Raw genomic sequence first — 17,800 nt, 5'->3', positions numbered from 1 at the left:
TGGCTCGGAAGACACTCCAATACTTCACTGGTCACTAATAACATTACAAAGTGGCTAAGGAGAGAACAATTATAACCCATATATGGTATACATCTGATGTAAACTTAACAAGGGAGAGTTTGGCAACTGTAGCACATATGTGGAGTTCAGCAGCCAAATAATTAACCCAAAGGAATGGAATTGGATTCACAACACTTTCCCCACAGGCTGATTTAAGTCATGGTGTGAGAGCGGGGCCAGCTGGCTGTCTGCTAGCTACAGGACCATCTCTTCACTGTAGGGGAGGGTGATGGTCACTCCTCGGTGCTAGGCGTAATGGATGTCTGCCTGACTAAATATTGGACCTTACCCTAACCTGTCAAACCGGAACAAAGAGATCTGAGTTACCATGCCGTTTAGGTTGCTAGTAAAACAGTCTGATTTTGATTTAACCCCCTAAAACTTTAGTTTCGGATATCCACAGGGTAAACTGAGATTAGATCTGTGCCTAATTGCAACTTCAACGCCGAGATGCCCCTGCCTATGAAAGTGTGTCGTTCCAAGTGTCTGACACTCACCTGACGCCCATCTTGCAGTCCATGACGCAGGGCAGGTCGAACTCAGAGAGCAGGTCGTCCATCTGGTTGTACTTCTCCCCGTCCTTCTCCACGTCTCCGTGGTAGGCCGGTACGTAGGGCTGCAGCACGTCATTCATCAGCCAGTCCAGGCAGCGCTGCTCACAGTCACAGTGCTTCTTCAGGATCCGCCCGTTAGCCCCCGCCTTGAAACTGCCTGAGAGGAACCATCACATGCAATAAAAACATTTAGACAAACTACAGTAGAGGTTGTAGGCCTGGTTTACATTGTTTGGTCCTGTTGCTAAAGAAAAGGTCTTATCTGATTCTGAGTGAAATATTCAATTACAGGTAGCCTAGTTAAAGTAAATACTAATATTATGAAACTCTTAGCTATGCCATAATTGTAGTACTGAGCCTTTGAATATATGATGTACAAGTATTTCCTGATGCTTAGCATGAGACTATATTTGAATTCCAAACACAATGGTCACTGTAGCGTATCCAATCCAGCCGGGAGAAGGAGAGCGGAACACAGAACACACATTCCTTCCATAGCCTTATCCCAGAATCCCCACATTCCGGAAGCAGCGTTGTCAAGGCCTACCTGCATGACCCGCCAGCTGGATCCAAGGGTACTTCTTCTTGAAGGACATGACGAACGGAGACCAGTGGACCATGTTCTTGATCTTCTTCCATGACTTGTGCTGTATGGATGGCAAACAGAGGACGCTTTGAGTAAACCTACACTGTGTTGTGTTCCTTGCACAGTACTCAAGTCTGTTTTCATAGCAAACACTGTAGTATTACAAGAGAAAAAAACAGAACAATGCTCTGTTGTGCATGGACGTCATTGTTAATTTATTATCCATTCAGAATCCAAGCCACCACACTTTAACATTTGACTCCTTTTCCTGTCAATCACTAATGTAGTTGAGTGTATTATTTTTGCAGTTCATGGTTAAAACAGAGATTTTTCTCTCAAGAGATGGTCACAGTCAGGCGCACATCTTAACTAATATTAGCATACACCACAGAATTATTACAGACCACAGGAATAATAGAAACCAAGGGCGAAATTGTGGTGTAGATATTGGGAGGGGAGAAGGGCAAACAGCAGAAGAGGTGTCCGGGGATTCCCCAGAATTTGTTTTGACATATTAAAAAGCATTTCCTGCAATTCTACACAGTTTGACATGACTTATGATGCCTCTCTTGAGGGGTATATGGAGGGGTATTTTAAGTGGAAGATAAGTCGTCACCATCATTAATGAAGGTATTTCAAGGCAAATATTAAGACACAAAATACTGAGTTGTATTATAATGATGCACACATGCATATTTATTTAAATCAAGACACAAAAGATGAATACTGAGTTTTATTATAATGATGCACATGAATATTTGCATAAAAAAGTTCCTGCAATTCTAGAGTTTGACATTAATAATATTTCTTTAATATTGAATATCTCTTTAATAAGTTAAATATCTAAAAGCTACCTTTTAACTATTGTCTTAAATGACAGCTGTTTGTTAGACTGAATATCAGGACTCTAAATATACTGGAAGGTATATTTTATCTCAGCCCCCCACCTGTAAACTATGAAAACTACAAAACTTGATAGTCAATGTAGAGTTGAAGTCGTAGGTTTACATACACCTTAGCCAAATACATTTAAACTAAGTTTTTCACAATTCCTGACATTTAATCTTAGTAAACATTCCCTGTCTTAGGTCAGTTAGGATCACTTTATTCTAAGAATGTGAAATGTCAGAATAATAGTAGAGACTCTCTCCATTGAAACTGTAAATTAGTCCAGAAGTAATATTTCACTTACTGCTACTGAAGCTTGAGGGTGTATGTAACTGGTTCCAGGCTGTGCTCTAAAGGTGACTGACATACACATCTGACTGCATGGCAAGTGCTGCCTTGGGTGAGGCTTAGCAGCACACTGAAATCAGGGACGATTCTAGGATAATTTGAAGGCAGATGGATGGACATTGGGTAGTGAAAAGTGTCTGCATACAAAACAATTGGTGAGTCCTGGCTTTGTGAATATTCCAGTCATGAATAGTCTTTGTACCATGTGGCATTAAAAGTCATCTTCCTGTTACCTTGTCCTTGCTGTGTTCTGGGGAACACCTACCACCACGGGGCCCCCCAACCCAAAAACCAACAAAAACATTTTTTGGGGAAAACCGCTAACTTCCCACATTTCAACACATTTTGCCATGGGCAGAGAGAAAAATGTGCAGATTTGTAATGCTATTTTATACATTTTGTCATGAGACTGTGAGAACATTTTGCAGTTTTAAAGCTAACTTCCTGCAATTCAACACATTTTGCCATGGGGCAGAAAGAAAAATGTGCTGTTTTATAGCTCATCTCCTGCTATTCTTCACATTGTGCCATGAAGATGAGAGAAAATGTTGCAGTTTGCCATTGCTCATGACGTGCTTATATGCTATCTGGTGTTGGTAAAATACAACCTTCTTGTGTGTCGCATGCTTTGTTCACAAAGGAATCTAAGGTCATAACATGTTTAAAAATGTACAGAGGAGAGGTTTAAGGAGTCTGCTGCTGCTGTTGCCAAATCATTAGGATGGTCTCAATCTAACTAAGTGCAAAGGGTCTGCGCCAAGGCATTATGAGTCCCATGTAAAACAGTTAACGGCAGAGTGTGTTTGTCAGGATGAGTTCCAGCCTAGTCGCTGTGCTCTGCCGATGGGTAACATTGTGTTATTCCCCCTCACTGGACGTCCCTGAGAGAGCTCTCTTTAATTTTCCGTTTTGGCATAGCCAGTGCATTCTTCACTCCGCTAGCTGATCTCCACCTCGGATGGATGTGGGGTTTCCCTTAGCCACCAACCGACAACAGCACTCTGGTCTCTCTCGGCCCAAGGCCAGGGAAGCCTTTACCCCCCTCCCTCCAAGCACCAGAGCCAGCAGAGTGCTCTCCAAGACACACTGTGAGCTAACACACACACACCATTCAGGGTGCTCTCCCACACTGAGCCAGGGTGCACTTTGAACTCAGGGACTCACACACACATACAAAAGCAAGGACGAACGCACAAACAACAGCCGTTCTTGCAAACACAGTGAGATGTTTAAGAGCAGCTCTTAAGAGTTAAGACCATTAAAACGCACTTCAGCACTTGAATAATTGCTGGGAAATCTTACTCCACATAATTAAGAGATATTTGGTTTATTTTCTCTCAGCTGACTGGCTATACTTGCCATGTTTATATTCTCTCGTCTGACTTTGAAAAAACAATGACAAAGCAACTTCCCATCCATGGAACAATGTATATCTAGATGTGATGACAAGGTATATGACTATCTTTGAACCGTGCACGTGCACCCAGATGGAAATATCTGTTTTCAGTAAGTAGATGAAGTTACATTAAGAAGTTTATAAAAGGCACTAGAGTTTTTTCCATCACTTGAGCTGTGCTCCAACGGTGGGGGGATCCACTCATACTGCTCTTCACAGTAGATGTAAGAGAATATCAGGGAGGCTAGAGGTTGGTTCACACACATATACACGAGTGCTCTTTCTTTCTCTCTCTCGCACTCACTCTCTCTCGCACTCACTCACTCTCACACACACCGTTTCACGTAGTAGAAACTGACTTAACCAGGGGTCAGCTGCGCAGCGGTGGCGCTCAGGGAGAGGCAGGGCCAGACCATCAGATAACAGCAGCACCAGGGACAGGCCTGAGTGTGAGCTTTCCCCTTAGGCATGTTTATGTGTTCCTCAGCTACCCACGATCATAAAAGCAACACAACCACACCCTCACATGACAAACATTAGAGATACAGCCCAATCACACGCCAACAGCCTACAAGAATACATACATCAACGACACAATTAGATAACCACATGCTTTAATGCTTTCCTGACGTTACTCTGTCTAAAAAAAAGTAAGCAGTGCAAGTATTATTATGTAGTAATAACATCACACCCATTTCCACAGAGGACACACACCAGATATACAGTACACTCATAAATGCAGTAAAATCTAAATCACATTTTATTTTGTCACATGCTTCGTAAACAACAGGTGTAGAATAACAGTGAAATGCTTACTTACGGGCCCTTCCCAACAATGCAGAGAGAACAATTATAGAAAAATAATAACACAAGGAATAAATACACAATGAGTAACGATAACTTGGCTATATGCATGGGGCACCAGTACCGAGTCGATGTGCAGGGGTATGAGGTAATTGAGGTCGATATGTAAATGTAGGTAAGTGACTAAGCAACAGAAGAGATAATAAGCAGTAGCAGCGTATGTGATGAATCAAAAAAAATTAGTGCAAAAAGGGGTCAATGCAGATAGTCTATGACTTTGGTGGATGGATTCTTTGACAATTTTTAAGGGACTTCCTCTAACACCGCCTGGTATAGAGGTCCTGGATGGCAGGGAGCTCGGCCCCTGTGATGTACTGGGCCATACGCACTACCCACTGTAGCGCATTGCAGTCGGATGCCAAACAGTTGCCATATCAAGCGGTGATGCAGCCAGTAAAGATGCTCTCAATGGTGCAGCTGTAGAAACCATTTTTATAATTATAGACAATATAATAATGTCTCATCGCTGCAACTCCCTCTGGAGAGGCGAAGGTCGAGTTATGCATCCTTCCAAACATGACCCGCCAAACCGCGCTCCTTAACTTCATCGGGGTAAGGGGCAGTATTTTGACGTCCGGATGAAAAGTGTGCCCGTAGTAAACTGCCTGTTACTCAGGCCCAGAAGGTAGGAAATGGAGATTATTAGTAGATTTGGATAGAAAACACTCTGAAGTTTCAAAAAATGTTTGAATGATGTCTGTGAGTATAACGGAACTCATATGGCAGGCAAAAACCTGAGAAAAAATCCAACCAGGAAGTGTGGAAATCTGAGGTTGTAGTTTTTCAAGTGATTCCCTATCCAGTATATAGTGCTTATGGGGTCATATTGCACTTCCTAAGGCTTCCGCTAGATGTCAACAGTCTTTAGAACGTTGTTTCATGCTTCTACTGTGACTGGGGAGAGAATAAGAGCAATTGGAATCAGATGACTGAGAAAATTACATGAGCTCAATCGCGCGCACTCACATGAGAGTTAGCTGTGTTCCTTTTCATTTCTGAAGACAAAGGAATCGTCCGGTTGTAATATTATGGAAGATTTATGATAAAAACATCCTAAAGATTGATTCTATACATCGTTTGACATGTTTCTACAAACTGTAATATAAGTCTTTTGACTTTTTGTGGATTTGGATTACTCGACTGAATGCACAAACAAAATTGAGATATTTGAGCATAAAGATGAACTTTATCGAACAAAACAAACATTTATTCTGGAACTGGGATACCTGGGAGTGCAATCCGATGAAGATCATCAAAGGTAAGTGAATATTTATAATGTAATTTTTGTCATTTCTGTTGACTCCAAAATGGCGGGTATCTGTATGGCTTGTTTTGATATCTGAGCGCTGTATTCAGATTATTGCAAAGTTTGCTTTTGCCGAAAAGCTTTTTTGAAATCTGACACAGCGGTTGCATTAAGGAGAAGTGTATCTATAATTCTTTGAATAACAGTTGAATATTTTATCAACGTTTATGATGAATATTTCTCTAAATTGATGTGCTCATTCACCGGAAGTTTTGGGAGGCAAAACATTTCTGAACATTACACGCCAATGTAAAATGGGGTTTTTGGATATAAATATGAACTTTATCGAGCAAAACATACATGTATTGTGTAACATGAAGTCCTATGAGTGCCATCTGATGAAGATCATCAAAGGTTAGTGATTAATTTTAACTGTATTTCTGGTTTTTGTGACACCTCTCTTGCTTGGAAAATGGCTGTGTGGTTTTTCTTGTCTAGGCGCTGTCCTAACATAATTTAATGTTATGCTTTTGCCGTAAAGCCTTTTTGAAATCAGACAATGTGGTTGGATTAATGAGAAGTGTATCTTTAAAATGGGATATAATAGTTGTATGTTTGAGAAATTTGAATTATGAGATTTTTGTTGTTTTGAATTTGGCGCCTTGCTATTTTCTCTGGCTGTTGAATAGTGTGTCCCGCATACCCCAGAGAGGTTAACACCCGCCAGCTTAAACCGGAGGCCAGTGGCACCAATGCGTCTGAGGAAACACCGTTCAACTGATGACCGAAAACAGCCTGCAGGCTCCCGGCCCATCACAAGGAGTCGCCAGAGCCAAGTTAAGCCCCCCCCCCCCCCCCCCCAGCCAACAAATAAAAACATTGCAGGTAGAACATTTCCTGACACAAATGAATATCCTATAAATCACATTGGCAACGCTTGGCATGTCTGCAACGAACTAGAAACCTTGTATCAACTATCAACTGGGTCCGACCCGAAGCTCAAGCCAGCAAACTAGAAACCTTGTATCAACTATCAATTGGGTCCGATCAGAAGCTCAAGCTACTAAACTAGAAACCTTGCATTAACTATCAACTGGGTCCGACCCGAAGCTCAAGCTAGCAAACTAGAAACCTTGCATTAACAATCAACTGGGTCCGACCCGAAGCTCAAGCTAGCAAACTAGAAACCTTGTATCAACTATCAACTGGGTCCGACCTGAAGCTCAAGATAGCAAACTAGAAACCTTGTATCAACTATCAACTGGGTCCGACCTGAAGCTCAAGCCAGCAAACTAGAAACCTTGTATCAACTATCAACTGGGTCCGACCCGAAGCTCAAGCTAGCAAACTAGAAACATTGCAGTAACTACTCTGGGCCCTCAGAATTTCGATCAGTGAGCTCCGGACAGACACAGCTGTATTTACGCAAGGGATAAAAAGTAATAATGTGTTTTATGACATTTCCACTGGATTAGAGCATGACATTTTTACCTTTCATGCCGAGGCTCGATGGTTATCGAAAGGGAGAGACCTGCAAATGTTTTCGAAATACATTTATACATTTGCGCGCAGGCTAGGTAGCCTAGGCCAACTTCTATGTGTAATCAGGTGTACCCTTACTCAACATAGACAGGAGCGCTCCAAACAAAATGCAATGAATAAATGGAATGAAATAAACCAACACTTGTTTCTCACAAGAGTAGCATAGGTTGTGAGCCTTGCAAACAACGTGTCCACCCCGACAATGAGAACGGTAAACGAATGTAATAATAATATACTGAATGCAGAAATTACCGTAACCAAACAAACATTGTAGATTAGAAATTATGGGGATTAACGATAAACGTACTACTAATGACAAATGTAATGGGGAATTGATAGACACTAAAAATCAAAGGACAAAAACAATTCACACAATGAAGTTATGAAACAATGAATGTGCACAAAGTGGCAGGAGAGAGTGCATTCTGTAGAGAGACGCAGCTTGTGCATCTTAGCCACAATCCCCTTCTTCTTGGACTGTCCACTGAGACAGGTGCGAATCAGACAGGTGTCTCGTGTGACATAAAAAAGCCCGTCAGGAAGTCTAGCATCCAGTTGCAGAGGGAGGTGTTCAGTCCCGGGGTCCTGAGTTTAGTGACGAGCTTGGAGGACACTATGGTGTTAAACGCTAAGCTGTAGTCAATGAACAGCATTATGACATAGGTGTTCCTCTTGTCCAGGAGGGAGAGGGCAGGGTGGAGTACAATAGAGATTGCGTCATGTGGGGATCTGTTGGGGCGGTATGCAAATCGGAGTAGGTCCAGGGTATCTGGGATGATGGTGTTGATGTGAGCCATGACCAGCCTTTCAAAGCATTTCATGGCTACAGATGTGAGCGATAGTCTTTTAGACAGGTTACCTTGGCGTTCTTGGGCACAGGAACTATGGTGGTCTGCTTGAAACATGTAGATATTACAGACCAGGTCAGGGAGAGGTTTAAAATGTCAGTGAAGACATGTTGCCAGCTGGACAGCACATACTCTGAGTACAAGTCCTGGTAATCCGTCTGGCCCCGTGGCCTTATGAATGTACATCAGCTACGGAGAGCGAGATCACACAGCCGTCTGGAACAGCTGGTGCTCTCATGCATGGTTCAGTGTTGCTTGCCTTGAAGCAAGCATAGAAGGCATTTAGCTTGTCTGGTAGGCTTACATCACTGGGCAGCTCGCGGCTAGATTTCCCTTTGCAATCTGTGATAGTTTGCAAACCATGCTACATCCGATGAGCGTCAGAGCCGGCATAGTAGAATTTGATCTTAGTCCTACGCTTTGGATGTTTGATGGCTAATTGACGGTCGTAGCAGGATTTCTTATAAGAGTCTGGATTAGTGTCCCGCTTCTTGAATGTAATCCATGGCTTCTGGTTGGGATATGTACGTAAGTGCTTCCACTGTTGGGGGGACGTTGTCAATACACTTAGTAATGAAACCAGTGACTGATGTTGTAAACTCCTCAATGTTATCAGATGAACCCTGGAACATATTCTAGTCTGTGCTAGCGAAACAGTTCGGTAGCATAGCATCCGTTTCATCGGGGCGCAACACTGGTACTTCCTGTTTGAGATTTTGCTTGTAAGCAGGAATCAGGAGGATAGTTATGGTCAAATTTTCCAAAGAGAGGGGGCGAGGGAGAGCCTTGTATGCGTTTCTGTGTGTGGAGTAAAGGTAAAGTGTTTTGTCGCGTCTAGTTGCGCAGGTGACATGCTGGTAAAAATGTGGATTTCAGTTTCCCTGCATTAAAATCACCGGCCATGGGAAGCGATGCCTCCAGATGTGCATTTTCTTGTTTGCTTATGGCCCTATACAGCTCCTTGAGTGCGGTATTAGTGCCAGCATCGGTTTGTGGTGGTAAATAGACAGCTACGAAAAATAACAAGTGACATCAATAAGGGATCATAGCTTTCACCGGGATTCACCTGGTCAGTCTATGTCATGGAAAGAGCAGAGTTCTTAATATTTTGTACACTCAGTGTATATTATCCATGTCATTGTTCAGCCACGACTCAGAGAAACATAAAACATTACAGTTCTTCAGGTCCTGTCGACAGGACAGTCTTGAGCGGAGCTCTTCTAGTTTGTTCTCTAGTGATTGTACGCTTGTCAATAGAACGAAGGGTAGAGGCGGTTTATTTGCTCGCCAACGAAGTCTTATCAGAATGCCGGCTCGTTTGCCTCTCTTTCGCCGTTGCATCCTCTTTTGAGTCCCGGGGATTATGGCCTGGTCCGGAGTCAGCAGAACATCCAGAGCTGGCAACTCGTTGAAGTAGAAATTGCCATCCAAATTGAGGTTAGTGATCACTGTTCTGATGTTCGGAAGCTGTTTTCGGTCATAGGAAATGATGGCGGAGACATTATGTACAAAAAAAGATCAGCATAAAAAAAACACACACAAAATAGCAGAATTGGTCAGGAGCCTGTAAAACGGCTGCTATCCACTGCAGCGTCATCTTTTTCATGCACATGTACACACACATCCGACGTATAATCAGATAAGCACTTGCTTTCCTGGTGCTACTCCATCCATAGTGAGAAAGTAGTGTAGCTACAGTAAGTAGCGACTACAATATAACGGCTCCACCTAGTTCTGTTCAAAAGATATCCCTTAAAAAACTCAATCCATCATTAGTGTTGGAAAATTGTGAAACCATTCGCCCTTTGAGTTAACGGTTTAAAAGAGAAAGTATCTCTGTGTTCTGTCATATTTATGTGTGTTCAGATGAAACGAGAGTGAGTGACTCATCTACATTTCTCACAGCTCAGCTCAGACACTGGGGGTTCTGGTCTGTATCAAGGTGGCTGATGGGAAACAGAACCGACCAGGCCGCGGTGGCTTGGGATATGGTTGGGAGTTATTAAAAACACATTAGTGTTTAGTGACCCTTTGGGTCTCCGGGACCAGGATTGAGAAGCACTGCCTCTGAGCAGTGTAAAAATATCCATGAGCTTGTCTGAAATTGTGAATTATGAAATGTGTAATGGCTTGAAATGTGAAATATGAAAACTGGGAAGGACCTTAATAAATATATATATATATATATATATATATTTTTTTTTTTGTATTTTTTTTTTTTATTAACACAGACCGACAGGTACTGGGCCACAGCACCGAGACAACATGAAGGGTGCAGGGGAAGGGGTGAGAGGAGCGGGGAGAGAAAGTAGACTGACAGTCCCCTCACAGACTGGAGAGACAGATTAAAACAAGTCAGAGTCTGGAGGAAGCAGTGGAGCCATGGAGATGAGGTGGAGACTTGGGAAACAGAGGATGCAGGAAAAGTCTGTGAGACAGGAGCTGACTGGAGTGACTGCTATGGAGGGATGGAGGGAAGGAAGAGGGAGGATGGGGAGGGAGGAGGTCAAGTCAAGATGGGTGGTCAAAATAATTAATGGAAATTTGTGACAGAGAATTGCTATGCACGTATTCATTCAATATTTTCCGTGCTGAATAAATGAGAGCACATGCACAACAATGCATAGCGGAATTAAATATATAAGCACTGCAGTCATAACTAATTTCTTCATATCTAAAAGCACTTTACAATTCAAATTTGAGGTACTTGTCACTGAATTCCTTTTACATCCAATGACCACTCAACATAACTTTCAAACCATGATAACGTTTTATCAGGACAGAGATAAGACTCATATAGAACACATAATTGTAATGGTTTAATAAATGAGAGTAACACCTCTTTATACAGTAGCAGGAAACCGCTATAACTTCAGTAGAATCTAACCTCTAAAGCCAAAGCATGTTTTTGTTACAGTACCTGCAGCTGTCTGAGGAAGAGGAGGATAGATGCTGAGACAACACCCAGCATAGGGACAATCAGGCTCCACATGTGAGAGACAAAAGACGACATGGTGGCAGATGGATGGATGCTGCACTCTGTTTCTCCTATAGCTGCCTGCTATAATCAGAGTCTTCACAGGGGCAGGACAACCAGGCTTATGGCTCATTTGTTTCACAAAGCCACCTTGGAAAAACTAAATCAGGGCCATGCAAATGAGCTGGTATGACTTTGAGAGTGAGCACTTGAGAGGCCACCCGGCGTCCGTCCACACGGCCCTGCTGCCTGTGGCCGGGCTGAGTCTGTGTCCTGCTCGCCCATGCAAATCACCAGTTCCTCAAACGCACAAATCGCAAACATGTGGGAACTGCATAGACACGAGTTTGCTCAGGTTGCAGCATGTTAGACACACATCAGGACAGGGTGAGACAAACAGACGGTCAGACAAACACCCCGACCAACACTCAACAACACACGGTGAACATACAGAATCCCAGCTCTGTCTAATGTCAGTCTATTTATACTTGGCAAACACCTGGTAGTAAAAGAGCTGTGTTATCGTTGTTTATTTTCATATCCAGATATTGTAACTGGCATTAAATCCATAAAACACACAGTGATTCTGTTAGCATGGCTCTTATAATCCAGATACAGCGTATGGTTTAGCTAACTACAGTACTAGAATACATTTTTGAGAGAGAGAGAGAGAGAGAGAGAGAGAGAGAGAGAGAGACAGAGAGAGAGAGAGAGAGAGAGGACAAATGCAGTCCATAATATACTGCTCAAAAAAATAAAGGGAACACTTAAACAACACAATGTAACTCCAAGTCAATCACACTTCTGTGAAATCAAACTGTCCACTTAGGAAGCAACACTGATTGACAATAAATTTCACATGCTGTTGTGCAAATGGAATAGACAACAGGTGGAAATTATAGGCAATTAGCAAGACACCCCCAATAAAGGAGTGGTTCTGCAGGTGGTAACCACAGACCACTTCTCAGTTGCTATGCTTCCTGGCTGATGTTTTGGTCACTTTTGAATGCTGGCGGTGCTTTCACTCTAGTGGTAGCATGAGACGGAGTCTACAACCCACACAAGTGGCTCAGGTAGTGCAGCTCATCCAGGATGGCACATCAATGCGAGCTGTGGCAAGAAGGTTTGCTGTGTCTGTCAGCGTAGTGTCCAGAGCATGGAGGCGCTACCAGGAGACAGGCCCGTACATCAGGAGACGTGTAGGAGGCCGTAGGAGGGCAACAACCCAGCAGCAGGACCGCTACCTCCACCTTTGTGCAAGGAGGAGCAGGAGGAGCACTGCCAGAGCCCTGCAAAATGACCTCCAGCAGGCCACAAATGTGCATGTGTCTGCTCAAACGGTCAGAAACAGACTCCATGAGGGTGGTATGAGGGCCCGACGTCCACAGGTGGGGGTTGTGCTTACAGCCCAACACCGTGCAGGACGTTTGGCATTTGCCAGAGAACACCAAGATTGGCAAATTCGCCACTGGCGCCCTGTGCTCTTCACAGATGAAAGCAGGTTCACACTGAGCACGTGACAGACGTGACAGAGTCTGGAGACGCCATGGAGAACGTTCTGCTGCCTGCAACATCCTCCAGCATGACCGGTTTGGCGGTGGGTCAGTCATGGTGTGGGGTGGCATTTCTTTGGGGGGCCGCACAGCCCTCCATGTGCTCGCCAGAGGTAGCCTGACTGCCATTAGGTACCAAGATGAGATCCTCAGACCCCTTGTGAGACCATATGCTGGTGCGGTTGGTCCTGGGTTCCTCCTAGTGCAAGACAATGCTAGACCTCATGTGGCTGGAGTGTGTCAGCAGTTCCTGCAAGAGGAAGGCATTGATGCTATGGACTGGCCCGCCCGTTCCCCAGACCTGAATCCAATTGAGCACATCTGGGACATCATGTCTCGCTCCATCCACCAACGCCACGTTGCACCACAGACTGTCCAGGAGTTGGAGGATGCTTTAGTCCAGGTCTGGGAGGAGACCCCTCAGGAGACCATCCGCCACCTCATCAGGAGCATGCCCAGGCGTTGTAGGGAGGTCATACAGGCACGTGGAGGCCACACACACTACTGAGCCTCATTTTGACTTGTTTTAAGGACATTACATCAAAGTTGGATCAGCCTGTAGTGTGGTTTTCCACTTTAATTTTGAGTGTGACTCCAAATCCAGACCTCCATGGGTTGATAAATTGGATTTCCATTGATTCTTTTCGTGTGATTTTGTTGTCAGCACATTCAACTATGTTAAGAAAAAAGTATTTAATAAGATTATTTCATTCATTCAGATCTAGGATGTGTTATTTTAGTGTTCCCTTTATTTTTTTGAGCAGTGTATATAGGCTATTTACATAACCTCCTTTCCTGAGGAGTCTCTGGGGTTGTCTTCAGAGAGGATCTGAGGTCACTGCGGTGGTGTGACGTATTTTGGGTGATTTGTCCCTGTGAGACTTCCTTTTCCTGTATTCCTAGAATGATGGATTCCCCCAACTCTACTGCTCCTCTCTGGACTAAATAAATATCTCCTCTTAGATAAAATGTAGGAAGAACATAATATACCTCTCCTTATACCCACTCTGGCAGCCATGCCAAGCACTGGAAAGCGGTGTTTTGAGGGAAACTCTGACAGAATTATCAATTCAAGTGAAATCTGGAATTTCTTTATTGGAACAACTTCCATCATAGCATATTGTGGCCTGTTTGTGGAATATATTGTTTACTTTCTAGCAACATTTAATATTTGATGGAATACTTCTGGTACCTATGAAGTTGTGTATTATTTGCATTACATAATGAACCATTGTGTCCACAGGCCATGCACTCTCTGTCATTAGGCAGAGCTGAAAAGGGTTTGATCTTGTACCACATGATAATCAGGTATTTGCATGCAGACTCAGAGACAGATTTACATGACTATACTACTGAGGAGTAGTTTCTGCTGTATCAATCTGTTTCAATTACGTTATTGAGGCCGTTTTACATACGCAAATGATCTACTAAATTCGACAGAGGTTGAATAGATTTCTTTAGTTAAAGACATAAGGTCGTACCAGGCCAAACACCAGGTATTCAGATGAGTTGAGTCTACATTATTGGGTATCTTTGACAACGTCACAGTTGTGGGCATTGGTCATAATCAAACTAAGTTAGTTATATGTTAAGGTTATGGGCAAATTGTCCTTCAACTCATTTGCAACTCTTATGCATACATTCTCTCTATTTTCTCAACCTGCTTTGTGCTCTCAAAAGCAGAAATGTTACACACAACATTCACTTCCAGATCATGGCTCCCGGTGATGATGATGATTTGATGAGCCCAAGTTTTTGCCTGTACATCTAAACTCTTCATTTCACAGACAGGACAAACATTGGAGCCAACCTCACAGTCAGATAACAGGTAAGAAGACATATCACTGAGAGTCTGCTCAGTGCAGTACAGCACAGCTAGCACCATGTGAAACCACAATACTTTCCTACTACCATATCCACCACGCTGCAGCAATGCACCCTGGGTAAACAATCACTCACCTAGTACCAGGCATAAATAGAGGTATAAGCAAGTTGCCATTGTATCCTAGTTAGGGTTGCAAAGCGAGGGTATATTACTGGAAACTTTCAAAGTTTACCAGTGAACTACCAGAATTTTTGAAACTTTCAAGGACTCTATCACTCTATCTAGTGGTACTTCAAACTATCACAGGTGTCTGTAATTATCTCTGGCCCTCTGTGTGGCCTTATCACATAATTAAATAAGATGATTAAACATTTTAAAATAGAATGACAAAGCTGTAAAACATTCTCCTAAATATAAATCATCAACTTAGTGAATACCATTGGTGTTTAATATGAAGGTTTCAGCATTAAATATAAAAAACATTTACACACTTGTATTTATTTTACTATGTCATTATGCAGGGGCGCAACTTTCACTGGGGACGCACCCCACACCACATACACATTCAGAAATTGTATTTTTGTCCCGCTCTATTTTATCATTGCACTGTTACACCAAGAACGGTGTCGGTGTTAGGACCATGTGGGCACCTGTTTGGAGGTTTCAACCGGCTGGATTTAGGACCGCACGGACACCACAGAGCGTGCAGACAGGCTGGCGCATAAGACCAGCATGGGAGAGATGAACAGAGGCAGCTGATGTCTGTGTGTATGTGTTGCGCTTTTCTCCGAGTTGTAAAAGCAAGCAGAGCAGAAACTGGCTCCTCTTTAGTTGACTGATGTAGCTGGCAAGGACTGCTGTTAGTGCTGGCTAGTAGTGTAACTGATATGTAACGTTAGCTTACTAATGTTTCATCCCCTCTTGACTGAGGTGAATTAGCTAGCTAGTAGCTACCACAGTCAGTTCAGCTCTAGCCTGTAGCAACCTGTTAGATAATGATATGAGGTGGCTATTATCGCTATCTAACAGCTATTGTTTGTATGGAAATATTTTGTAGCCTTTCTGTCCCATTTCAACAGAAGTAAATTAACTTAGCTAGCTTTCGCCAGTTGATGTACCGTTAGAGAGAGTGAGCTGGCCAAAAGTAGGTAACGTTATTATTTTTGCCTCATTCATACTAGAACTGAATCAAACGATGAAACCAGCAGCCAAACGATTTAAGACTCGTAATTCTTTTTTTGTGCAATGTGAGTTTATTAGAGTCAGTATAGCAATGTAACGTTATTGATTTGTCAGTTTCCCTAGCTAATTCCCTACTTTTCACACTGACACTGTTATCAACAACTCTACAGGCTTCACTGTCATGGTGCACCGTCAGTACACAACACTATGATCATCATGTCTTAGCGGGATCAGATGTTGACAGGTGTCCCAGCAGGGTCAGACAGCCAGGGAAGACGAATCTACGGAGCGCAGTTGAATTTTTCAGTATATTAACAATATCAGTGAATGATACAAACGTCCATCTTGAGTTGATTGGTAGACCCCACACTAGCTACAGTACAGTAGCTTAAAGCTACAGTCTTGGATCTGGGAATAATGGTCATTTAAATGATACAACTATTCATTCTTTGTCATGCCTCATCTTAGGAGGACCAGATGGTGACGAGTCTCAGCAGGGTCAGCCAGCCAGGGAAGCTGAGGTGAATTTTTGCAGATGCACTTTACTCTCTCTGTGCAGCAAACACTTTACAAGCCAGATGCTTCAAAGATTGAAAAAATTATAAGGCAGTCTGAAAAACCTCCAAAATTGATTTCCAAACGGTATCAATGGTTGATAGATGCTTTTCCCGATGACACAAAGCATGCAAAACAAAAATTTGAGGAAGTCCTGGTAGAAGCTACTGATGATGATGAATGGATACAGATATGTTAGAATGCTCAGTCAAATTCATATAATCTCAAGACATAAATTACTGCAGTTTAAGACCCTCCATAGAATGTACTATATACCAGTGTATCTGAATAACATGCACTCAGAAATGTCATTCCTCTGCTGGAGGTGTAAAACACAAAAGGTGACATATTTGCGTATGTTATGGTCTTGTAAAGGCTGGCTGAATTCTGTCAGAGTATGCTCTTTTATCTCAGCGTGTCTACAGATTCTCCCTTCTCCCTGTTTTTGTTTGCTTGAAATGTTGATACTGGAGACTGTTATCAAATGAAACTGTGTAACCAAGCATCTAAGAAATGCATTGCCATTAATTGGAAGGTTGGTTATCCTCCCACAGTGTCACAAAGGATGGCAGAAATGTCAAGTTATGTATCGCTAGATTTTATTTATTACAAGATTAGGGGTATACTGGGCAACTTTCATAAGGTCTGGATGCCTTATATGGAATACAGTACGACAAAAGTAGTCTGTATTAAAAACATGCCCACGTCAGTGGAGATACCTATTTAGGCAATCCCTAGCTGCTGGGCTGCTCAGTCCTGACCCTGGGGGTCTGCCGTCCTGTGGGTTGTCACTCTGGCCTTGGCATAACACACCCAAAAACAATAATGAATGTTTCACTAAGATCCTAAAGCTGAGTGGGTGTGTTGGGTTTGGGGCAGTGCAGGATGGTGGACCCTTAGGGGCAGGACAGGGTGACCCAGCTATATTGTGTGCAAGTAAAAAGATCTCTACAATACTATTAGGCCTACGATATTAATTGTGGGTGCATGTGTTATTATTATTTTTTACTTTTGTTTCCAAACCTTTCCCTTGGGAATACTTTTAAAAAAGGTGGGGGAAAAATTGTGTTGAGAGAGAGTTGAGGTATTGATTAGATTGGTGGGGGTCGGGTGTGCAGGCGGCTCGGGCTGTCTGGGAGGTCTGGCGGAATTTTGATATAGAGGATGTCTTATTATTAAAGACAATCACAAGTCTTTGTACGTGATTTGTTCATTTGTTAGGGTATTGGTTAAAGGTACAACACAAAATCTATTCTTGAATTAGCTTTGCTCTTGTTCAGTCTTGTTTTTATTTGGGTTCCAGCAACATTAAGTCAGTTATATATAAAAAATAAAATATTACACGACATTACATTTCATAACACTTTTCACAACAC

At 42.8% G+C, this 17,800-nt stretch overlaps 1 protein-coding gene across 2 annotated transcripts in view; it reads right to left on the bottom strand.

Moving 5' to 3' along the window:
• The window catches only part of itpkb (inositol-trisphosphate 3-kinase B), a 46,770-nt gene that overhangs the window by 9,966 nt on the left and 19,004 nt on the right, over positions 1–17,800 (bottom strand). For both annotated transcript variants that reach the window (XM_029751018.1, XM_029751029.1), the window contains exons 3-4: positions 1,162–1,261; positions 558–771 (exon numbers count right to left, since the gene is read on the bottom strand). In XM_029751018.1, coding sequence (XP_029606878.1) covers positions 558–771; positions 1,162–1,261 — 314 coding nt within the window. The remainder of the gene's footprint in view (positions 1–557; positions 772–1,161; positions 1,262–17,800) is intronic.

The sequence above is a fragment of the Salmo trutta genome, chromosome 1, assembly GCF_901001165.1.
Source record: "Salmo trutta chromosome 1, fSalTru1.1, whole genome shotgun sequence".
Taxonomy (NCBI): domain Eukaryota; kingdom Metazoa; phylum Chordata; class Actinopteri; order Salmoniformes; family Salmonidae; genus Salmo; species Salmo trutta.
This window is presented reverse-complemented; position numbering and strand designations above follow the sequence as displayed.